Source organism: Chiloscyllium plagiosum, unplaced genomic scaffold (genome assembly GCF_037043375.1).
Source record: "Chiloscyllium plagiosum isolate Xiang-an unplaced genomic scaffold, Cpla_swu_hap1 HiC_scaffold_18, whole genome shotgun sequence".
Classification (NCBI taxonomy): domain Eukaryota; kingdom Metazoa; phylum Chordata; class Chondrichthyes; order Orectolobiformes; family Hemiscylliidae; genus Chiloscyllium; species Chiloscyllium plagiosum.
In genome coordinates this window covers 78536905-78562067 of record NW_028270156.1, presented here as the reverse complement: position 1 = coordinate 78562067, position 25163 = coordinate 78536905, and the positions used below count along the sequence as shown (strand labels likewise).

The 25163-nt window shown below is 43.5% G+C and overlaps 1 protein-coding gene across 3 annotated transcripts in view; it reads left to right on the top strand.

The window, feature by feature from the left end:
- LOC122557990 (SITS-binding protein) overlaps positions 1-24850 on the top strand; it is an 89469-nt gene extending 64619 nt beyond the window's left edge. Inside the window, exons 5-10 of one of the 3 annotated variants that reach the window (XM_043706292.2) lie at positions 5091-5282; positions 5976-6244; positions 13056-13192; positions 22630-22751; positions 23059-23238; positions 24046-24850. In XM_043706292.2, the coding sequence (XP_043562227.1) occupies positions 5091-5282; positions 5976-6244; positions 13056-13192; positions 22630-22751; positions 23059-23238; positions 24046-24246 (1101 nt within the window). In that variant the 3' untranslated portion in view covers positions 24247-24850. The remainder of the gene's footprint in view (positions 1-5090; positions 5283-5975; positions 6245-13055; positions 13193-22629; positions 22752-23058; positions 23239-24045) is intronic. The other 2 variants (XM_087996818.1, XM_043706293.2) reach the window with 2 other exon arrangements.
- Positions 24851-25163: the final 313 nt, after the last annotated feature.

Below are 25163 nucleotides of genomic sequence, written 5' to 3'. Positions count from 1 at the left end.
TATAAACCCAGTCCATGCCCCTCATGATTTTATAAACCTCTATATGGTCAACCCTCAGACTCCAATGCTCCAGGGAAAACAGCCCCAATCTATCCAGCCTCCCCCTACAGCTCAAACCCTCCAATCCTGGCAACATCCTTGTAAATCTTTTCCGAATCCTTTCAAGTTTCACAACGTCCTTCCAATTGGAGGGAAACCAGAATTGCACACAATATTCCAAAATTGGGCTAACCAATATCCTGAACAGCTGTAACATGACCTCCCAACTCCTATACTTGATGCTCTGACCAATAAAGGAAAGCATACCAAATGCCTTCTTCACTATCCTGTCTACCTTCACTCCAAGATTTCTTTGTTCAACAACACTCCCAGGACCTTACCATAAAGTGTGTAAGTCCTGCCCTGATTTATCTTTCCAAAATGCAGCACCTCACATTTAACTAAATTAAACTCCATCTGCCATCCTCAGCATGTTGACCCATTGATCAAGATTCCGTTGTACTCTGAGATAACCTCCTTCGCTGTCCACTACACCTCCAATTTTGTTGTCATCTGCAAACTTATTAACTATACCTCCTATGTTCACATCAAAATCATTTATATAAATGACGAAAAGTGGTGGACCCAGCAATGATCCTTGTGGCACTTCACTGGTCACAGTCCTCCAGTCTGAAAGGCAGTCCTTCACTACCACCCTCTGTCTTCTACCTTTGAGCTAGTTCTGTATCCAAATGGCTCATTCTCCCTGTATTTCATGTGATCTAACCTTGCTAGCCAGTCTACCATGAGGAACCTTGTCTAACGCCTTGCTGATGTCCATATAGATCACATCCACCATTCTGCCCTCATCAATTTTCTTTGTTACTTCTTCAAAATACTCAATCAAGCTAGTGAGACATGATTTCCCATGCACAAAGCCGCGTTGACTATCCCTAATCAGTCCTTGCCTTTCCAAATATATACAAATCATGTTCCTTAGGATTCCCTTCAACAACTTTCCCATCACCGAAGTCATGCTCACTGGTCTATAGTTGCCTGGCTTTTCCTGACCATCTTCCTTAAATATTAGTCATGCCTCACTCACTTTTTTGCAGAGGTGATGAAGATGGAAAAGTGGCTGATGTTATCTACATGGACTGGCATGGAACGATGCTTTTTGGATGGTTGTAATTAGTGGTATTCCACAAGGATCAGTGCGGGGACCTCTGCTGTTCATGATCTACATAAATGATTTTGGGGAGAACGTAGGTGTTCCAATTAATAAGTTCAAGGGTGATACAAAGATTGATGGAGTTGCAAATAGTGAAGAACATTGTCAGAGGATACAACAGGATATAGATCAGATGGGGGCTTGGGCAGAAAAATGGCAGATGGAGTTTAATCCAGACAAATGTGAGGTGATGCACTTTGGAAGCTCTAGTACAGGTGGAAATTATACAGTGAATGGCAGAGCCCTTAGGAGTAAAACCAGGACAGTTGAACAATTTGGAGAGATATCAGGACACAGACTACAGATGAAAATCTGATAATCTTCAGACAAAATCAGATGTCTGTTCACACAAACCTGGTCGCAAAGTTTCATTTTCAAGGACTTTCAGCCCTGTGCAACCAGGCCTGGTTGTGGGCTGGATCGCAGAGAAAGTGGGGTGTTATTGATCAGAAGGAAAACCTCCCTCGGAAGTGTCCTTTTATTTTCCTGCAGAGCCGTTTGGACATGCTTTCTGTCTGGTCCAGCTGGATTTGACAACAGGTGAATTTTGGATGACAGTGCCTGTTTCCTGGAAGATCTCGAGACGTTCAGAAATGCTTGATGCCTACAAAGCACACACAAAGTTGGAGGAATAGGAGGGAGTGGGACCCAGAGATGAAATTAGGACTCTCGTTTAATAGAGATGTTGTGCAGAATACTGATGTTGATGTTCACTTGGCATTACAACATGTCCACTATATTCTTGCATTATTTTCTTGGGTAAGGCTAGTAAAATAATACTGAGCAGATACCAATCAGACTTGAGCTAACATAATGAACGAACAGGTTGAAGGGCTAAGTGGCTTCCTATGCATATATTCTTTATATGTGATGGATGATATTGCTGACTCCCAACTATGTACAGAGTGGGCTGTAAAATTGAAACAGTTGCATTTCCTGGTGTGGGGACGTGCTGCAGGCGATTTTACCTTGGACTCATCAGAACAAATGGAAGAATATCAAATTTTAACAATCGCAACTGTTTATATTGCAAGAGAAAAGACTGACCGATTTGGCATATTGACTGGCCTGGACATTTCTACATAGAAAGCAATAGGCTGTTTAAGCTCCGAGATCCTGCAGAAAAGAGACAAGGCTTGAATATATTCCTTTTGTTTGCAGAGAACAAGTCCTTATGTATGAATGTATGTTCCTTCCCACAAGTATCAGTGAATCAAGTTTGACCTGTCATCAACTGTTGTCGGTGTAGTTTTTGGTGCACTCAAGATTTTTCCCCAAGTGCTACCCAATCACAATCACATCTCACAATCGATGTTTTGTTTTGGGTTTTGCAAGCACATGCTAGTTGAGTGCAGGCTGTATTCTGCCATGCATGAACAATCCAAAAGTGCTGTTTGATTGGGTTAGCCAATCACTTGGGGCACATATATCAGGAATTTGCACTGACTGAAATTCACACATGATCCTCAAATATGTAGTAGGCAGGAACTCTTTATGGACTAAAGCAGCCTCCTATTAATGAAAAATATCACCAGTATAGCTGCTGCATAGTAGCAGTGTGTAAAAGCTTGCTTAGGTTGTTCAGTTGTTTGCGATACTTTACCTTGTTGGGATAATTTGTAGTAGGCTGGGTCCTGTAAAGGTCTGGGAGTGGTAGATGTTGACTCATTTGAATGTTTGCAAAAAAAGATTTGATCATTAGTTGCAATTGGCAGCACTTGTCAAATAACCCTGAATGTGCTAAGAGCTACATAAATAACTGAGGTAATCCTTTAAATTCATTACATGTTTCATTTAGACTTGTTAGAATGGGTAGTGACTCATTCACTATAAATATAGAGAATGCATTCAAAACTGGCACTTTTTCCAAATTAGCTGGGGCTTGGAGAGCCTCCTTATTCTCCATTGTTTCCTCCATGGTAATCATAGAATCCCTACAGTGTGGAAACAGCCGCTTTGGCCCAACAACTCCAGAACGACCCTCTGAAGAGAAACCCACCCAGACCCATTTCCCTACATTTAACCCCTGACTAATGGACCCAACCTCCACATCGCTGAACACTTATAGGCAACTTAGCATGGCCAGTTCACCTAACCTGCACATCTTTGGACTGTGAGAGGAAACCCTCCCCAGAGCACATGGAGGAGACCCGCACAGACACAGACACCACACAGACAGTCACCCGAGGCTGCAATCAAACCCAGATCCCTGGCACTGTGAGGCAGCAGTGCTAACCACTGTGCCACCCCAGAAGGGTTGGGCAATTCAAGCCAATTTGTCATTTTTGTATTTGTTCTGATGAGTGCAGGATGAAACATTTTTCTCTCTCTTTGCCAATGATTCAGTTAGAAGTTTCTATCCTTACTTGGGTCGAGAGGAAGTATTTGGTACTGGTGAATGCAATTTTGATGGAAGCAGGATGCAGAAACAAAGAAGTCAGTGTATTGTGAATCCTGGATGTTAAGAATTCCCTGGACGCGTTGCAATTTTGCTTTGACAGGATTCTTCCCACTGGTCTGTGAAGTGAGGAGCGTGCTGGTGATTGAACCCTACCTGTCCAGAAGTCACGCTGTTAGTATAAATGTTTAAATCCAATCAACAAAATAGCTAATTGTTTCCTTTTAGTAATGATACTCACGCTAATTTAATAAACTTAAAATAACCTGTTTATTCTACCACATAACTTACCCTTAAAATGACTGCTAACACTGGAATTACAATTTGTTTTAAATTTTAATTGTGAACAAACACACTCACTCGTACGCACAATTCAATGACACTGCAGAGATCTTCTTTCAGAGAAAAGGTAGAAATGTTCTTAGTGTTCTGAGTTTCTCCTGACAAAACTGAATTTCTGACAGTCATATACTGATGAAACATCTCTTAAATAAAACTTCAGCTTGATTAGAAATCAAGCTGGATCCAAGCCTTTAGATAATTATCATTTCTCAGCTTTTCGCCTTTGCAAGGTACTAAAAACTGAGGTGTTGCCATCACCAGTTTCCCAAGTTTCAAGCAACAGAAGAGAGAGATTCTGGAACCTTGCCACATATTATTGTTACTGCTTTTTCTCTCATTTCTCTCTGATTCTGTTTGAAGCAGAAATCCAAAACTAGCCAGGGTTGCAAGGCAACCTTCATCACAGAAGACCCTAAGTCACCTCCAAAGATGGGGGTTCCTTGAAGAAAGCAAAACACCTTATTTATTACAGCAAGTATACAAACACTTGAATATCCTCCACTTGCTTTTCCTTACACAGTGCATATAGATATATGTATTTCCAACATCAGTCTGATTGACAGGCACATACTCTGACGGAAGCGTTAATTGTATCAGAGGGTCAATGCTGAGTGAGTTCTGTGCTGTTGGAGGATCAGTACTGAGGGAATACTGCTTTGTGGGAGGGTCAGTACTGAGGGATTGCTGCACTGTCAGAGGATTAATCTTGAGGGAGCACTGCACTGTCAGAGGGTCAGTGCTAAAGGAATGCTGTGCTGTTGGAGGGTCATTACTGAAGGAGTGTTGTACTGTTGGAGGGTGAATTGTTCTGGTGGATGTTGTCTCCTCATGTGAGAGGTAGGAGTGTATTTTTTCATGTCAGCATACGAACTTGTAGAAAGCAAATGGATTGTTTTACTGCTTATTGCTATTTGTGGGATCTTATTGTGTATCTCAGTTTACCGCGCTTCACCATGTTTTAGGTGTTAGCTGCCTTCATAATGAAAACCTTCATGTTGGCATTCAATGGGATTTAGTCAAGGCAGTAGAGCTTGATTTGGTCACGCTGAACTTCTGCAGCCCTTCACTGGCGTGCATTGTTGCAGGTAAATTCTCAGAGGTTGCTTCCACTGTTTAATTCCAGTACTATACCATTTGCAGGAACACAGTGCGACTGACAGCACAGGGAAGACTCTCATTCCACACCGCAGATACCTGAACTTGCATCAGCTGAGACTGTGCATCACACTCTCCCCTTATATCAGCATTGACTCCAACCAGTTCCAGACAATCCTACAGGAAGGGAGGGAAAATTTCTGGATCAGCCTTCCAGCAACATCACATTCATCTCAGGTACTCTCTTCCCTATTACTTGATTGCACACTGTCACTTCAACAAACATGGAAGTCCATGTGACCGAGCTCCAACCCAGCCCTGACTTGAAGTATGGAAATTTTATCTACCCGGAACTATCTCACTCTAAGGCTTTCAGACTCAGCAGTGACCCCGGGTCTAGTCCCCATTCACTAACCAGTACTTCAAACCACAGGTTCACTGCTCTCAAACTGAATGAGGCTCTGGGGCCTCATTCACCAAAACCTATCAATGTCGATAGAGCTTCACTTGTACCTAATCCTGTGATGTCCCTGTTCTGGGAATGTTTGATGGGGACAGTGCAGAGGGAACCTTACTCTGTATCTCAGCCTGTGCCTGGGAATGCCCAGTGCTGAGTCTGAATGATATAGAGAGGGATGTTATGTTATTGTAGCTCTTTCTGTATGGGAAGCGAATGGAGGGGCCAGCCTTGGCTCACTTGTCTTTGATGGACATGGGTAGAGGAGGACATGTGACTTTCTTACAGAGTCAGAAAGATCGGTTGTGTTTTAATGGTGTTCCCAGTGCTGACCATAACTCCTTCCTTTTCATAGTCCCATCGCTGTATGTTTCAGTGTTGGGGCACATGGCTGACACCCTGCCCCCAGCCCATTGTCTGCTTTCCCTGCGGAAAACTCCTTAATCTCTCAATGTCTCCGTTTTGCCCTGCAGGTTCCTTTTGTGATGAAGTGGAGGGGGACGTTTGTCGTCAAGTTAAATCTCAGTAATGAGGAAGCACGCAACTGGTTCGTGGCCCAGGCCCACAGACTTCACAGAAGGTTAGATGTCAAATACATCACGCTGGAAGGAGGAGAGGGAAGGCCCAATATCAACGGGGTTCAGCATCATTCCTGGCAGCTCAGCAGTGATGAATATATCACCCAGTTCACACTGCTGGCTGAGAAACTGGGAAATACAACCATTATATCAACTGCTACTCAGTAAGTGGTGATACCTCTCCATAACTTATCACAATGGATCTCGGTGTCAATGTACAAGAATCATAGCCTGGAGGTACAGCATGTAATTAGGAGGGTTCATGATATTGAAACTTGTGATGTAATGTGGACAGAGTCATGTATTGCTTTAAGTTTGATACTTATTTTCTGTATGGTCCAATAAGAAAAGTAGACATAGCTTCAATGTCAGTTTTGAGTTCAGAGATTTGTCTGAAAGTATATTTGCATGCGTTTAAATGAGATTTTTTAGAAATCCATTTTGTGATGAACAATTCATTTCTGTAGAAAACAGAGCGAAAGACAGAAGAAAGCTGGACTGTTGCCTCACAGCAAGGTGTCCTAGGGCACAGGGAGGCAGAACAAGATTATGTTTGAAAGACAGAACCACTTTGGTTATCTGAGAGTGGGCTTGTTTTTCCCAAGAGAGAAACAGATAATTTGGACAGATAAAGCCTGTTATATCAATAGCACAGTTTAGCATTCTCCAGTACAGTCAAGGCAGAAGAGCAGTCAACCCAAATGGCTGAGAAGATAGTCAGAGAAAAGCTTCTGAAATAGAAAATGTTTACATGAGAGAGAGAAAGACAACCTACAAACTTGTTGAATGTATGATTTTTTTAAAAAGCACATATAAGGAGATTAGATTAGATTACATGCCCTACAGTATGGAAATAGGCCTTTCGGCCCAACAAGTCCACATCGACCCTCCTCAGAGTAACCCACCCAGATCCATTCCCCCACTCTATATTTACCCCTGACTAACGCACCTAACACAATTTAGCATAGCCAGTTCACCTGACCAGCACATGTTCGGATTGTGGGAGGAAACCCACTTAGACACTGGGAGAATGGGCGACTGTCTGTGTGAAGTTTGCACAATGCAAGAATTGAACTCTGGTGCCTGGTGCTGTGAGGCAGCAGTGCTAACCACTGAGCCACCGTGCTGCCCCCAAGCCTATGTTTAAGAATCTCCTGATGAGACATTAACTAAGGAAACTTGTATGAACTGAATGCAGAGGAATGCTGGAAAGAAACCAAGTATAGGTGTGCCAACTAGACAAGAACATCTCAAATGAAAGCAGAGTGTTGCTTCACTGAAGTTCGAGTATCTGTAAGGTTGTGGTTGAGGTCAAAAGGTTGAATCTTTATTTCTGATATTTGCAAACAGGACCAGAAGATATATAAGCAGAAGTAGGCCATTCATCCGATCAAATATGCTCTGCTTTTCAGTTAGGTCATGGCTGATCTGATAATCCTCAAATTCATTTTCCTGCCTTTTCGCCATAACCCTTGATTCACTTCTTGATTAAAAATCTGTTTATTTCATACTTTTAACATACTTAATGACACAGCCCCTACAGCCCTCTGCAGCGAAGAATTTCACAGATTCACAATCCTCTGAGAGAAGAAACTTCTCCTCATCTCTGCCTTAAATTAGATTCCCCACTGTGTGGAAACAGGCCATTTGGCCCAACAAGTTCACACTGACCCTCTGAAGAGTAACCCAGCTCCCTTCATTTGCCCCTGACTAATGCACATAACACTACGGGCACCTGCACATCTTTGGACTGTGGGAGGAAACTGGAGCACCTGGAGGAAACCCACACAGACACAAAGAGAATGTGCAAACTCCACACAGTCACCCAAGGCAGGAGTTGAACCTGGGTCCCTGGTGCTGTGAGGCAGCAGTGCTGACCATTGAGCCACTGTGCCACCCCAAATGTGTGACCCCTTATTCTGAGATTATTCCCTCTCCCTCAAGGGGAAACATCCTCTCCACATCTATCCTGGTCCAAGTCCCCTAAGAATTTTATATGTTTAAATAAGGTCTCCCATCATTCTTCTAAACTCAAATGAGAACAGGCCCAATGTATTCAATCTCTCCTCATAAGACTGTCCTTTCAGAGAGTCATAGAGCCCTACAGCACAGAGACAGACCCTTTGGCCCAAACTGGTCCATGCTGACCAAAATGTCCTTCTAAGTTAACCCCATTACCCTGCATTTGGCCCATATCCTTCTCGTCCTTTCCTAAGAAGAAGGCTTATGTTAGGATAAGAAGGGATGGCTCAGTTAGGGCACTCGAGAGTTACAAGTTAGCCAGTAAAGACCTCAATAGAGAGCTAAGAAGAGCCTGGACGGGACATGAGAAGTCGTTGGCAGATAGGATCAAGGAAAACCCTAAAGCTTTCTGTAGGTATATCAGGAATAAAAAAATGACTAGAGAAAGATTAAGGCCAATCAAAGATAGTAGTGGGAAGTTGTGCGTGGAATCTGAGGAGATCAGGGAAGCACTAAATGAATATTTTTTTGTCAGTATTGACACTGAAAAAAAGACAATGTTGTTGAGGAGAATACTGAGATACAGGCTACTAGACTAGACAGGATTGAGGTTCACAAGGAGGAGGTGTTAGCAATTCTGGAAAGTGTGAAAATAGATAAGTCCTCTGGGCTGGATGGGATTTATCCTAGGATTCTCTGGAAAGCCAGGAAGAAGATTCCAGAGCCTTTGGTTTTGATCTTCATGTCGTCACAGGAATAGTGCCAGAAGACTGGAGGAAAAGCAAATGTTGTCCCCTTGTTTAAACAATATTAGAGACTACCCTGGTAATTATAGACCAGTGAGTCTTATTTCGATTGTGGGTAAAGTGTTGGAAAAAGTTATGAGATAGGATTTAGAATCATCTAGAGAGGAATAAGTTGATTAAGGATAGTTAACACAGTTTTGTGAAGGTTTGTGGGCGGCATGGTGGCACAGTGGTTAGCACTGCTGCCTCACAGCGCCAGAGAGCCGGGTTCAATTCCCGCCTCAGGCGACTGACTGTGTGGAGTTTGCACATTCTCCCCGTGTCTGCGTGGGTTTGCTCCGGTTTCCTCCCACAGTCCAAACAAAAATGTGCAGATCAGGTGAATTGGCCATGCTAAATTGTCCGTAGTGTTAGGTGCATCGGTAAATGTAGGGGAATGGGTCTGGGTGGGTTGCGCTTCGGCAGGTCGGTGTGGACTTGTTGGGCCGAAGGGCCTGTTTCCACACTGTAAGTAATCTAATCTAAAAACCTTATTGAGTTCTTTGAGATGGTAACCAAACAGATGCATGAGGGTAAAGCGGTTGATATGGTGTATATGGATTTCAGTAAGGCATGTGACAAGGTTCCCAATAGTGGGCTATTGCACAAAATATGGAGGGATGGGATTGAGGGTGACTTGGCGTTTGTATCTGAAATTGACTAGCTGAAAGAAGACAGAGGGTAAAGGTTGATGGGAAATGTTCATCCTGGAGTTCAGATACTGGTGGTGTACCACAAGGATCTGTTTTGGGGCCACTGCTGATTGTCACTTTTATAAATGACCTAGATGACAGTAAATTTGTGGATGATACCAAGGTTGGTGGAGTTGCTGATAGTGCTGAAGGATGTTGCAGGTTACAGTGGGACATAGATAAGCTGCAGAGCTGGGCTGAGAGGTGGCAAATGAAGTTTAGTGCGGAAAAGTGTGAGGTGATTCACTTTGGAAGAAGTAGCAGGAATAAAGAGTACTGGACTAATGGTAAGATATTTGGGTAGATGAGCAAAGAGATCTTGATGTCCATGTACATAGATCCCTGAAAGTTGCCACCCAGGTTGATAGGGTTGTTCAGAAAGCATTTATTGGCAGTGGGATTGAGTTTCAAAGACAGAAGGTCATGCTGCAGCTGTACAAAACTCTGGTGCGACTACACTTGGAGTATTGCGTACAGTTCTGGTCACCACATTTTAGGAAGGATGTGGAAGCTTTGGAAAGGATTCAGAGGAGATTTACTAGGATGTTGCCTGGTGTGGAGAGAAGGTCTTATGAGGAAAGTCTGAGGGACTTTAGGCTGTTTTTGTTAGAGAGAAGAAGGTTGAGAGGTGACTTAATTGAGACACATAAAATAATCAGAGGGTTAGATAGGTTGGACAGTGAGAGCCTTTTTCCTCGAATGGTGATGGCTAGCATGAGGGGAAATAGCTTTAAATTGAGGGGTGATAGATATAGGACAGATGTCAGAGGTAGTTTCTTTACTCAGAGAGTAGAAGGAGTTGGAATGCCCTGCCTGCAACAGTAGTAGACTCGCCAACTTTAAAGGCATTGAAATGGTTATATGGATGAAGATGGAATAGTGTAGGATAGATAGGCTTCAGATTGGTTCCACAGATCAGCGTAACATCGAGGGCTGAAGGCACTGGAATGTTCAATGTTCTATCCGTGTATTCATACCTGATGTCAGCCTAGTAAACCTTCTTTGGATTGCCTCCAATGCCCAGAATGTATTCCCTTCGATAAGGGGACCAAAACTGTTCACAGTATTCCAGCTGTGTACTGACTAGTGCTTTGTCCAGTTTTAGCAAAACTTCCTAACTTTTGTACTCCATTTCGTTTGAAATAAAAACTAACATTCCAATTGCTTTCCCTATTACATGCTGAACTTTTATGGTAGTTATTTTTGTGATTTATGCAGGAAGAGCCCTAATTCCCCTGTACTGTAGCTTTCTGTAGAGTGTCCATTTAAACAATATTCAGCTCATCTATTCTTCCTGCAACATGTGAAACATCACTTTTCTCACATTATATTCTATCTTCCAAGTTTTTGCCTACTCTTTTAACCTATCTATATCCCTCTGAACACGCTTTGTGATGACTTCAACCACTTGTTGTCTAACCTATTTTTGTGTAATCTGCAAACTTAGCTCAAGTATGTTCGTCCTCATTCCAAGATATTAATGGATATTATAAATAATCGTAGCACCAGCACTGATCACTGTGGCACTCCACTAGTTACAGGTTGCCATTTTGATAATGCCCCCTTCACTCAACTCCCTGACTTCTTTTAGTTTTCCAATCCTCTATGCTAATATACTACCTCAATTCTATGTGCTCTTATTAAGTAGTCTAACCAAATCCAAATAAATTACATTCACTGCTTCACGTTTACCTAGCCTGCTTGTTACCACCTCAAAGAGTTATAGCGAATTTGTCTGGCATGACTTCCCTTTCATGAAGCTATGCTGACTCTGCTCAATCATATTAGGTATTTCTGAATGTACTGCTATTACAGCCTTCATAATAGACTCTAACATTTTCCCTCTATACCCATTTTTATAGAATAGATTCCCTACAGTGCAGGTAGAGACCATTTGGCCCAAAAGATCTATACTGACCCTCTGAAGAGCATCCCACTCAGACCCAACACCCCTATCCTGGTAACACTGCATTTCCCATGGCTAATCCACTTAACTTACACATCTTTGGACTATTGGAGGAAACCAGAGCACCAAAAGGCAAGCCACACAGGTGTGAAGAGAATGTGGAAACTCCCATTTTCCCGTTAATTAAACTGGCCAACAGTTGCCTGTTTCTTGTCGCCTTCGCTTGGTAAATAAAAGGCACTATATTAATTGTTTCAAATAGTTTGTATATAACAAAGAGTTCTTTATTCCTTTTTCTGTTTTATTTTGTTCTTTGGCTTAAAGTACTTTGGCAGCCTCTTATGAATAAGTTTAGTGATTGACCATCATGATAAACATATAGTAAAAAAGAAGCTTAAGGTATAGCAACCCAGATTTCAATCAGGGATCAGACTTCTTCAGTATTACCATCACCTGGAGTCATGAGGAAAGCAAATGGAATGTTGGCCTTTATTGTAATGGGCACTAAAAATAAAAGTAAGGCAACTGACTGCCCTTGGCATCAAAGCCATATTCGATTAAGTGTGGCATTAAGGAACCCTAGCAAAACTGAAGTCTGTAGGAATCAGGGAGAAAACTCTCTGTTGGTTGGAGTCATACCTGGCGCATAGGAAGATGGTTGTGGTGTTGGAAGGTCAGTTATATCAACTCTGGGACATCTCTGCAGGATCTCCTTAGGCCCAAACATCTTCAGCTGTTTCATCAATAACCTTCCCTCCATCAAAAGGTCGGAAGAGGGGATGTTGGCTGATTTTAGCACAAATGTTCAGCATCATTCTTGGATGCAACTCCTCAGATACTGAAGCAGTTTAAATGCAACAAGACCTGGACAATATCTAGGTTTGGGCTGAGAAGTGGTAGGTAATATTCGCGCCACATAAATGCCAAGCAATGACCATCTTCAATAAAAGAAAATCTAACCATTCCCTTTTGACCACTGTCACACTTGCTGAATCCCTACTATCAGCATTCTGATGGTTGCCATTGGCCAGAATTTGGCTGGCAATTCTGCAATGACTTAACTCACCTCCTGACTTCCCAAAGCCTATCCATTATCTACAAGGCAGTGTGTGATGGAATAATCCACTGTTCCCTCCTTCGACCACCGCTGTTCAGTAGCATTGGTGTGTATGATCTACAAGATGCACTGTATAAATTCACCAAGACACCTTCTAAACTCGCAATCGAGGCTACCAAAAAAAAAGAGAAGGAGCTACATGGGAACATCACCACCTGCGAGTTCCCCTCTAAGTGACGCACCAGCCCTTACAGTTCCTTTACTGTCTCCTTGTCAAAATTCCTTGTATTCTTCTAAAGCAGAGTCCATCTTTCTCATTTTCAGTCCTTTGTCCAAAACCAATAAAAAGTTGTGGTCTGTTATACTTTGGGAACTGCAGATGGTGTTTATTGCCCTGAGTATCTCTCCCTGTCTCCATTTCAGTGAGTCTGTCTGTCCCTCTCTATTTTACCTTGTTACGTTATGGCTTTCATTTCTCTGGTCACTATGTTTAACCAATGATATCAAAGGATGATATTGTAAGCGTGATGCTTGCTTGCTTGCCAATTGATAATGTCACTATATATACCACAGGACTGCTCATATCCCTGTCTTTGTTCGGATGGCTCCTCGCCAGTCAGACTGGAGTTATGCAGGACTGAAGGGAGTCATTCCCACTGTTCTTCACTACAGCTTGCTGGGTTACAGTTTCTTCATTCCGGATGCTGTAGGTAATGTAGCAACAACAGGAACCAGTTCGGAGCACAGTCAGAATTAATTTCTCTCTTCATCCTCTACGCATTCTTCTTTCCTTTTGAAATTCAAACACTCCCAGGGCAGGTACAGAACTATGTTAGATACAGAGTAAAGCTCTGTCCAATATAATATCAGAGAGATCATTGATATCATGATTGCCTTTAACAGTTTCACTTTTATTGTTCATTTTGAACGTGCTCTCCTATCGGAGTGCTGGGTGTCAGAGTTTCACTATGAAGGGAATAGTATAAGAGAAACATTCAGGCTTTCTTCTGCATTCGTCACTTTTGTAGTTATCTTTGTTGAAGAAAACCACACCTTTTTTCTTGGTGCTGCACTCACTTATTCCTTTGACACGTACCACCTTGAGACATTAAAAGTTGAAATATTCAGGAATGACTTCTGTTACCTGGAGTTATTCCAGATATTTCATTTACCTTGTGATACGGTATCTCATCCACTGACTGTGCCTTGGACTTCTGTCTCAAATTCCAATCCACTTGAAGACAGAGTGAAAGTTACACAGGAACTGGTCATAATCTTCCAATCCCACTTTGGTTCAGGGACCAAGTCAGGTAAATGAAATGTTACACAAAGAGAACAAAGAACAAGCACAGAAACAGGCCCTTCAGCCCTCCAAGCCTGTGCCGATCATCATGTCCTAACTAAAGAACGACCCTTCTGCCCTTGTTTGGTTTGAATCCCTCTATTCCCTCCCTATTCATGTAACCATCCACATGCCCCTTAAATGTTGCCAGTGTCTGCTTCCACCACCTCTTCAGGCAGTGCATTCCAGGCTCCTACCACACACTGCATGAACAACTTCCCTCGCACATTTCCCTTGAACTTTCCCCCTCTCACCTTGAATCTGTGTCCCCTTGTAATTGAAACTTTAACCCTGGGAAAAAGCCTCTGACTATCCACCCTATCCATGCCTCTCATAATTTTGTAGACCTCTATCAGGTCTCCTTTCACTCATTGTCTTTCCAGTGAAAACAATCCTAGTCTTTTAACCTTTCCTCATAGCCAATGCCCTCGAGACCAGGCAACATCCTTGTGAACCTTCTCTGCATTCTCTCCAAAACTTCCATATTCTTCTGGTAGTTTGGCGACCAAAACTGCACACAATACTCCAAATGTGGCCTTAACAAGGGTTTTATGTAGCTGAAACATGGTTTGCACTCCATACCTTGGTCGATGAAGGCAAGCATGTCACATGCCTTCTTACTCAGCCCACCTGTCTGTTCACTTTTAGGGAACTGTGGACCTGCACGCCCAGATCTGTCTGTAAGTTAATGTTCCTCAGGGTTCTGCCATTTTCAGTATAATTCACACCTAAATTTGATCCTCCAAAGTGCATCATCTCACATTTACCTGGATTAAACTCCATCTGCCATTTCTGTGCCCAAGCCGCCAATTTATCCATATTCTGTTGTATCATTTCACAATCGTTGGCACTATCTGAAACTCTATCAATCCTCGTCTCATCTGCAAACTTACCTAATCAGACCACCCACATTTTCCTCCAGATCACTTACATATACCACAAACAACAGAGGACCTAAGACTGATTCCTGTGGAAAACCACTCGTTACCAGTCTCCATTCTGAAAAACACCCTTCCACCACCACCCTCTATCTTCTATGACTAAGCCAGTTTTGTATTCAACACTGTTGTTGAAAAATGCTAATTACAGGCCAGTTAGTGTAACCTTGGTGATGGAAAGGTTTTTGATCTGTTCATCCAAAACAAACTCAACAACAATGTAGATAAATTGGCATTAATTAGGGGAAGTCAGGCCAGATTAGTTGAAAGCAAATCATGTTTAAGTAAATAGATTGCATTCCTTTTAATAAGGTGCCAGAGATGGTTGATGAGTGTAACGTGGTAAATGTGGTCTACATGATCCTCTGAAAACATTCAACAAAGTGCTTTTTGATAAAGACTTTAGTTTGTTTATAGCTGAAGAGGAGGTCATTTTGCCCTTGTTGTCCATGCTGGTGAACAGTGATTGACTCCATTAATCTCATTTTCTGACTTCTGGCCCAAAGCCCTGGAGGTTATGACAACTCAGGGGATTGTCCAGATTCTGTTCAAATCTTCTAAGATTTTCTATCTTAATTCATCCCCATAATCTTAGCCAATTTGTGAGGTACAGACTCCTATCATCTAAGTGAAAAACATTCTTCTCAACTGTCCACTTTGTCTTCTACCTTTTGTCTTAAATCTATGTATTGACCACTCTACTTTCCAGTTACCTTCCACTTCAACACACCACTATGTTCCCTGGCCAACACCTCTGTCTCAGGCCTACTGCAGTTCTCCATTGAGGGTCAGCGCAAGCTGGAAAAACAGCATCTCGCTTCCCACTTGGGGACCCTGCAGCCTCAGGACTCGAGTGAGTTCAGTAATTTTAGGTTTTGAACATCATCTTCCATGTCCTTACCCCAACCCCCATACACATGGGCTGCTACCACAAACAACTCTTTGTCAGCTACTATTTGTTTCCATTAGTAGCAACGTCGACGAGGCAGCAGCTGCAGCTTCGGCTGTACTGTGGGCCCAGATCAGAACTCCTAGTGATGTCAGCGAGAGGTGGAGGACCCCTGGGGGATTGACTGGACTTGGAATGGGGCCTCATTGCAGCCCAGGGATCGGAACACCTTCGAGAAATCCCGGAGCCATGTTTGGCAAAAAGGACTGTGAAGATGAACATCATTTCTTATTTTTCTGCCTTTATATTGTTCTATCAATTGAACAGAAGATGAAGCTCTATTTAATTTCTTTTTAATTCATTTTATAATCCAAAACAGTGCCGGATTGTGGCAACAAAACAATTTTCACTGTATTTTCCCAAATACATGCCACTCATTTGCTTTTTTATCCTTTCATTCATTTCATCCTTTCCTTCATCACATCCTTTCTTTCATTTCATCCTTTTACTCATTTCACCTTTTCATTTGTTTCATATATATGTATGTACATATAGATTTTTCATTGTGTCAGCTCTCCCCAACTGCATTAGCTCTCACTTTTCTGGGTTGAATTCCATTTGCCCATGCTCTGCCCAGCTGACCAGTCTATTGAGATCCTCGGACAGATTAGTTATCCTCCTCACTCTTCACCACCCTACAAATTTTCATGTTATCCATGAAATTCTTGATTATACCCCCGACATTTAAATCCAAGTTATTAATGAAAGCCATAAACATCAAGGGCCCCAACACTGTGCCCTGTGGCACTGCACTGGAAACAAATTTCCAGTCATGGATGTGTCCCTCTACCATCACCCTCTTTCTCCTGTCTCTCAGCCAATTTTTGGACCCTATCTGTCACTTTTCTTGCATCCTTAGATTTGTACTTTCTTGACCAATCTTCCATGAGGGCTCTTATCAAAAGCCTTGCTAACGTTCATGTAGACCACATCAAATGCATTATCCTCATCAACTCCTAGTTACTTTGTCAATAAATATGATCAAATTTGTTGAATACAATCTTTAACAAATCTAAGCTGACTATTCCCTATTAGTTCTTGTCTTTCCAAATACAGATATATTCTGCCCCTCCAAATTCTTTCTAATAACTTGCCTACCACAGAAATTAGACTGGGCTAGCTGTAGTTTCCTGGTCTATCTTCTCTCCCTTTGTAAATAATGGAACAATGTTAACAGTCCTTCAGTGCTGTGGTACATAGCCTCCTCCAACAGCCAGGGATGCATCACAGTTAAAATCCCCACACTGAGGCTTACCAACTAAGGTGAAGCTCATGGAGTAAAAACGCAAGTTCAACAAGGACAGAGAGAGCTGTGTTGAGTGTTTATTTTCTGGGTTAAGAATGGTATGTAGTGAATTCTCGCAAGGGTCAGTACTGGGATCACCTTTTTTCTCAGACCCTTTCCTGGGTCTGAGGGTCACAATTTCAAAATTTGCAGGTGACCCAAAGCTGGGAGGCTTTGTCACCAGTGATGAGGTTGCTAAACTTTATCGAACAAAGATTGGTGTGATGGGTGGACAGTTGGATGCTAAAATTCAACATGGGAGAATGCATTTTGTTCAGAAGAATATGAGTGGCGATGTACAATAATCAGTACAACTTTCAAGGAAGTGTGGGAGCAGAGAATCCTAGCTGTAAATGTGTATCAGTAATTAAAAGTAACAAGGTAGGTTGAGAAAATGGCTAGTAAAGCATACAGTGTACAGTGTATAGGTAGAGGTGCGTAGAATGACAGCAAGGAAGCTGTGGCGAACTTGCATAAAGTGCTAGTTCAGCATCAACTAGATTGTTGTGTCCTGACTGGGACACCATACTATAGATAAGATAAGAAGGTATTTAGACAGGGTGCAGACAAGAATTATGAAATGGGATGAAGAACTTCAGTTTATCGATATAGTGGAAATGTTCAGATTGTTTTCCTTGTCATGAGAAGATTAAGAGCACAATGTTAGAGGTATTCAAAATCATGCTTCAGGATGGAACAGATTTGGAAAAACTTTTTAACATTGGTGAAAAGTCGCGACTAGAAATGATGGATCGCAAGTGATAGGGTAACTGATGGCAGCATGAGACAGAACCTGTTTAAGATCTGACTGTGAGAAAGTGAGGAGTGTAGATGTAGATCAGAGTCAAAGAGTGTGGTGCTGGAAAAGCACAGCTGGTCAGGCAGCATTCGAGGAGCAGGCGAGTTGATGTTTCAAGCATAAGCTCTTCATCAGGAATGGGAGGTGGGTGGGGGGGGGGGGGAGGGGGGATAACCAAGGGGGCTGAGAGATAAATAGGAGCGGTGTGGGGCTGGGGGAAGGTAGCTGGGAATATGAGAGATAGATGAAGGTGAGGGGTGAAGGTGATAGGTTGGAGCGGATAGGTGGAAAGGAAGATGGATAGGTAGGACAGGTCAAGAGGGTGGTGCTGAGTTGGATTTGGTATGAGTTGGGGGGAGGAGAGGTAAGGAAACAGGTGAAATCGACATTGATCCTGTGTGGTTGGAGGGTCCCAAGGCAGAAGATGAGGCATTCTTCCTCCGGGCATCAGGTGGCTAGATTTTGGTGGTAGAGGAGGCCCAGGACTTGCTTGTAGAATGATACGTTATATGCTGTGCCATTTCTGCCACCTACAAACAGACCCCACCACCAGAGATATATTTCCCTCCCCACCCCTATCCGTGTTTTGCAGAGACTATTCCCTCTGCGACTCCCTTGTTAGATCCATGCCCCCCGCTACCTACCCTCTGCTCCCAGCACCTTCTCCTGCCACCGCAAGAGGTGTAAGCCCTGCACCCACACCTCCCCCCTCACCTCCATCCAAGGCCCCAAAGGATCCTTCCACATCCGGCAGAGATTTTCCTACACCTCCACATGCGTCGTCTACTGTGTCCGTTGCTCTCGACATGTCTCCTCTACACTGGGGAGATATGATACCAACTTGCAGAACGTGTCAAGGAACATCTCTGGGACACACACACTAAACAACCCCACTGCCCTGTGGCCAAATAGTTCAACTCCCCCTCCCACTCCGCCAAGGACATGCAAGTCCTGGGCCGCCTGCACCGCCAAACTCTAGCCACCCAACGCCTGGAGGAAGGACGCCTCATCTTCTCCTTGGGACCCTCCAAGGGATCAATGTTGATTTCATCAGTTTCCTCATCTCCCCTCCCCCCACCTCATCCCACCTCCAACTCAGCACCACCCTCTTAAATTGTCCTACCTGTCCATCTTCCTTCCCACCTATCCATTTCACCTTCCACTCTCTGACCTATCACCATCACCCCCCCACCTTCATCTACCTATAGCATTCTCAGTTACCTTCCCCAGCACCACCGCCCTCCCATTTATCTCAGCCCCCTTGGGACCCCCATATTCCTGATGAAGAGTTTATGTTCAAAGCATCGACTCTCCTGCTTCTCAGATGCTGTCTGACTGGCTGTGCTTTTCCAGCCCCACACCTTTTGACTAAGATCTGACTGCTGTCTGTGTGTGGGAGTGAGGGGGTAGTGAATCAAGGCTCTGAATTGGGCTATCTGAGACTGTCGCCAGGTCAATCAAGGCTTTCAAAAGCAAATAGTGTAAACACTTTAGATGAGGAAATAATAGGCTATAGGAAAGACTGGTTGGTGGACGAGCTGAGAGAGTAACCATGCATATGACAGACTGAATAGCCTCTTTCTGAACTGTAACCATTCTGTAATTCAGTGAATGCAGAATAGTCCAACACATAACTTGTCCATTTGATGTCACGTAGCAGTCGGTGAAGCCAGGTCCGTGGGGATGATTTGAGGCTGGTGATGGTGTACAGGTTTCGAACTGTCTATTGACAGAGGCACAAGATTGTTTCATCACTGGAGGCAGAGCAAACAACATTGATCCCATGTGTAGAATCTCACTATCAATGGCACGTCATGACACCTTTCGGAGGGATTTGCTTTTCTTTACTTTGGTGGGGATAGTGTTAAGAGAGCTTGACTGTATCTAACCTGGTGCTGTCCCTGTTCCTGGGAGTGTTTGATGGAATAGTGTAGAGGGAGCTATACTCTGGATCTAATCCCGTGCTGTACCTTTTCTGGGAGTGGTTTTTATAAATTCATTTGTGGGATATAGGCATCACTGGCTGGGCCAGCATTCATTGCTCATTCCTAGTTGCCTTTCAGGTGGTGGTGGTGGTGAGTTGGCTTCTATAACCACTGCAGTCAGTTGACCCACAATGCTGTTAGGGAAGGAATGTCAGGATTTTGACTGAGCAACACTGTAGGAATAGTGAAATATTTCCAAGTCAGGATGGTGAACGGCTTGGAAGGGAACATGTATCTGCTGCCCTCATCCTTCTAGATGGAGGCAGTCGTGGGTTTAGAAGTTGGATTTGTGCTTAATGAGGACAGTGCAGAAGAAGCTTTACTCTAACTCATAGAAAACCCATTCCTCAGATACTCATTCATGCATTTTATTATCCTTCTGCCATTTTGTGGTCTGTTGAATTGTGAATAACTGAAAAATTAAAAGGAGAGATTTATATCAGCAATCCAAGCACTTCTGTCACTCCAGAGTATTATGTCCATTCATCGAAACATAGACAAGCAGAACAGGACAGGTTATTTGGTGCATCAAGGCTGCTTCATTCATTATGATCATGGTTGATCGTCCAACTCAAGAGTTTGTTCCTGCTTCTCCCCTAGATCATTTGATCCCTTTAGCCCCAAGTCCTATATCAACTCCTCCTTGAAATCCTACAATATCTTCGCCTCAACTGCTTCCAGTGTGAATGAATTCCACAGGATCACCACCCTCTGGGTGAAGAAATGTCTTTTTATCTCAGGTCGAAATGATTTACCTTGTATCCTTAGACTGTGACCTGCTTCTGAACTCCCCAGTCATTGGGAACATCTTTCCTGAATCTACCCTCTGGTCCTGTTGGAATTTTATCAATTTCTATGAGATCTCTCCACCCCCTAGCTCCAGTGAAAGTAGTCCCAATTGATCCAGTCTGTCTTCATATGCCAGTTATGCCATGATCCTTGTTGTACTCTCTCTGCAGAAGGAGCATCCTCCTTCAGACAAGGAGACCAAATATATTCCAGGTGTGATCTCATCAAGGCCCTGGACATCCCTGCTCCTGTACTCGAATCCTCTCACTATGAACGCCAACATTTGCCTCCTTCACCACCTGCTGCTCCTGCATGCTTATCTTCAGTGACTAGTGTACAAGTGTACCCAGGTCTCATTGCATATTCCACTCCGTGTTCCATTTATAGCCATTCCGATAACAATCTGATTTGCTGTTTTTACTCCCATGTTTTCACTGTCAAATAAATGAGAGAGGTGAATATTCAGACTCCACATCTCCCCACTCCTTCTCCAACACAGATCAGGCCCAGAGTTGTTTGATGTGATTCCTGAACACATCCTGTGTCAGGTGTTGGGGGGACATTGAAGAGAATGGAAACAAGTAAATGGTTAAGATGGAGCTTTATGAGAAGAAGGAAAAGCTCCCTGATCTAAAGTCAATGCAGTCTGTCGGCAAGCTCTCGGCCATGTTTAAAATCAAACAGTTTCCTCTGGTGCATAATGCTCGAAGGCCAAGGAGAGTACCAATTCTTCACAGTACTGGCCCATTCTGCAGGCAGGAATTACCCAGTACTGTGACTCATTCATTCCATGCAGTCACACCTCCTGTGCTGGCTAATCTACAAGGCCCAGAACAGTAGTGGGAGAGGGGAATGACTGAGACACTCAACAGCAATCCCCACACATTCCTGGTCTTAGCTGAAATGACTAAGCTAACTGTAGCCCTCACCCTTTGCCATTGGCTGGTTCAGCAGCTTCAAACTCCTGCTCACACACAGCTCCCCTTGGGAACTGTCACTGCCTTAAAAAAACATTGCAAATGTCACATTAAACCCATTCCTCTGATATATGCTGATCTCTCTCTAACTCTCCACTCTTACAGAACAAATTTTTCCACTGTCCTTTTACTACCTCTTCCAATAAAGGCCTCTTCCCAAAATCGGAACTGATCTAGTCTTTATTCCATTTAAAACTCAACCTCACTTCCCCATGAGTTAATTGCTAGTCAGTCAGTCATGTCTAACTGGTAACATCTTATTAAAGCTCCATCTGAACTATTTACTCCCATAATCTAACTCTCTCACTCCCTGTCTCAGTGCATTCTGAATGTGTTGACCATCTGTAAGGCACAAGTCAGGAGTGTGATTGAATACTCCCCACTTACTTGGATGGGTGTAGTTTCAACAACACTCAGGAAGTTTGACATCATCTGGGATAAAGCAGCCCACTTGATTAACACCACATCTGCAATCAACCACTCCCTGCACCACCAACGCTCAGAAGCAGCAGTGTGTACTACCTATAAGATGCACTGCACAAATTCACCAAAGGTTCTTCAAAAACACTTTCCAAACCCATGATCATTTCTACGTAAAAGAGCAAGAGCAGCAGATACATTATAAACACCACCTCCTGCAAGTTCCCCTCCAAGCCACTCACCATCTTGACTTGGAAATATATCGGCCACTCCTTCGCTGGGTTAAAATACTGGAATTCCCTCTTTAAAGGTATTGTGGATCTACCTACAGCACAGAGACTGCAGCAGTTCATGAAGGAAGCTCACTACCACTTTTTCAAGGGCAACTATATTGGCTATACATGTTAGACAGCCAGTGATGCCCACCTCCCAGGAATGAATTAAAAAACTCAAGGAGACGTGCTCTCCTTACTCTTTCTCTCACTGCCTCCATCTCAGTGTCCACTCCCAGAATCCTGGGTCTGACTCTGAAGTACACACCAGTCCTACACATAGTGTGGCAGCAAATGGTAACCCCTCACTCTCCCTCAAAGTCTTTACTGGTATTGTGTTTCAATGCAAACCTATTGGCTGATCTTCACCTTGTGGTTTTCGACCTTTCAGGAGGCTCGCTGACAAAGGGGTTCCTCGCAGATGAGGAACTATTCATTCGTTGGTTGCAGATCGTGACCTTCTTACCAGTAATGGCGTTCAGTACCCCACCCTGGGTCTTCGGTGAGAACTGGGTAAGTAATGATAGATGGGTGGAAAGGAGCTAACTAACAGCATTTCGGTGAGTGTTTGAGGGTGTACACTAACTTCCAGGCTGTAACTCACTCCTGGGTTTCTATAATTCTAAATATAAATCCCACCTCAAACCCCTTAATTAGATTCCAGTCTGTAACTTGCTATGTTATTCTTCCTACGTATCAACCCCTCAATTAGATTCTAATCTGTAACTCACTCTGGGTATCTGTTATTCTAAATGGAAACCACCCCCTGTGGACCTGGATTATGAATCACTGTTGATTCGTGTGGCACTCTCTGTTGCAGATTGTGAACATGACTCAGATGTGCATACAAAGACACCAGAGCTTTGTGGTGCCACTCATTAGAAAACAGGCTGTAGAGCTGGCATCCCTCGGGCACCCTGTGTTTCGACCATTGTGGTGGGTCAGTCCAGATGACCCAAAGACATTGACCATTGATGATGAGTTTCTGATTGGAGATGAGGTATGAGCACGTGCTGTCAGTATGTGTCTCAGGTTCCTGAGACCAGCTTTTGCTTATTGCTTGCTGCCTGTCCTACTCATATTCCTTGATGAAACACTAGGATTATTGGTGATTATGAATCTGCAGCCCTCTCACTGCAGCAAGGGCAGCAGATACATTGGAAACACCGCCTTCTGCAAGTTCCCCTCCAAGCCACTCACCAGGTGTGAGGAGTCGTGGTTGGGACTGGGAGTCTGGAGTTAGGAATAGGCTGTAAAGTTTGGGAGGAGGTCAAGTTTATTCCAGACATGTGGCAAGTTTGGAATGGTATGCAGTTGTCTTTGTGGATGTAAGACAAGCACAAATGAGGTTTTCCACAGTCCAGAAGTGGAAGTAGTGATGACAATGGGTCAGTATTCCAGAGGGGGATGAAGATAGTCTCAGTAAGGTACCTGGTTGGAAATGTCATCAAATGAGAAGCACAGAATGGTTAGAATGTGTGGCAGGAGTGAAAACAATGGCCTACGACTTCCCAGTGTATAATTGAAGAAAAGTCTTGCATATCCCAGGAGAAGAGATTGGGAAAATAGCTTAATAGTGGAGGGACTGAATGAAAACTGGGGCTGAGGTAGAGCTGGCTGTAGTCAGTGTCTGTATAGGAGCTGATTCTTCAACTGCCTCCCATACAGGGGTATCATTAAGACAAAACTGAAGTGACTCTCCCATCATGGGCTTTCATCGTTCGCAGGGAGTGTTATGTGGGCACACTAAAGATTGCTGCTGAATCCAGTGCTAGCTGTGTGTAACCTGTCTGTTTCCTGCATGCAGGTACTGGTGGCACCAGTGACGGCACCAGGCAGAGTTCACAGAGACATCTACCTGCCAGGAAGCAGCTACCAGTGGAAGGATGTGAGCACTGCCCAGGTATTTGATGGTGGTACTCTCCTGCAGGATTATCCAGTGCCTCTGACCGATGTGCCAGTTTTTGTCAGGCAGGACTCTGGAGACAGTCAGCAAACTGCATCCTAGGTCCATGAAGAGACCAAAACCGTTCCTAATTCCTGGAGAAGCAGATGCCTTCCTGATCGGAGGGTGACTGCCCACAGTCTCCTGAATGTCAGCATGTGTCTGAGGAAAGGCACCAACCTGCCAGTTTTGTGGAAGGAAACTCACAAACATTGATTCTTCTCGCTATCGATGTAACTCACATTGCCAAGAGGTTTACAGTCCCAGCACAATGTGCTTTGCCAGTGAAATCGATAGGGCACTGCAGACTTAGCTAAAGACGCTTTTTAGGCCCTAATTTAGGGTCTAGGCTTAGCCACAGGCCAGAGACCAGATCAAGTCAACTTTCTCTATCTTTATCACAGCCATCAGCCATTTACAGATTACTTTAACACATTGATATGAGAATGTATACTGTCACCAAGTTGGTCCCCAACCCACAATCCCAGGACAGGGTTAGATACAGATTAAAGCTGACTCTACACTATCCCCATCAAACACTCCCAGGATAGGAACAGCATGGGGTTAGATACAGAGTAAAGGTCCTTCCATACTGTCCCTATCAAATAGTCCCAGGACTGGGTTAGTCACAATGTAAGTCTCCCTCTGCAATGGCTCCATCAAACACTCCAAGGATAGGTACAGCACAGGGTTAGATACAGAGGAAAGCTCCTTCTGTGGTAAAATACATAGCATGCTTTTTATGTGAAGATTGATTTATAATAAATGTTCATCCCTTAATGAAGTAGAAATTGTGCCTTTAACTGTCAGTCAAAGCAATTACAATCTGTTTAAACAGAGTAATTAAAATCTGTTTTTGTATATAGATGTGAATTAAAAACTAATGCTTAATCTTTTCTGGAAGTTGTACAGATCTTCATATATCACGTCACGTGCCACATCTTGGAGGCTGGTTTTGAATTTTGTTTCAGTTCTCAATT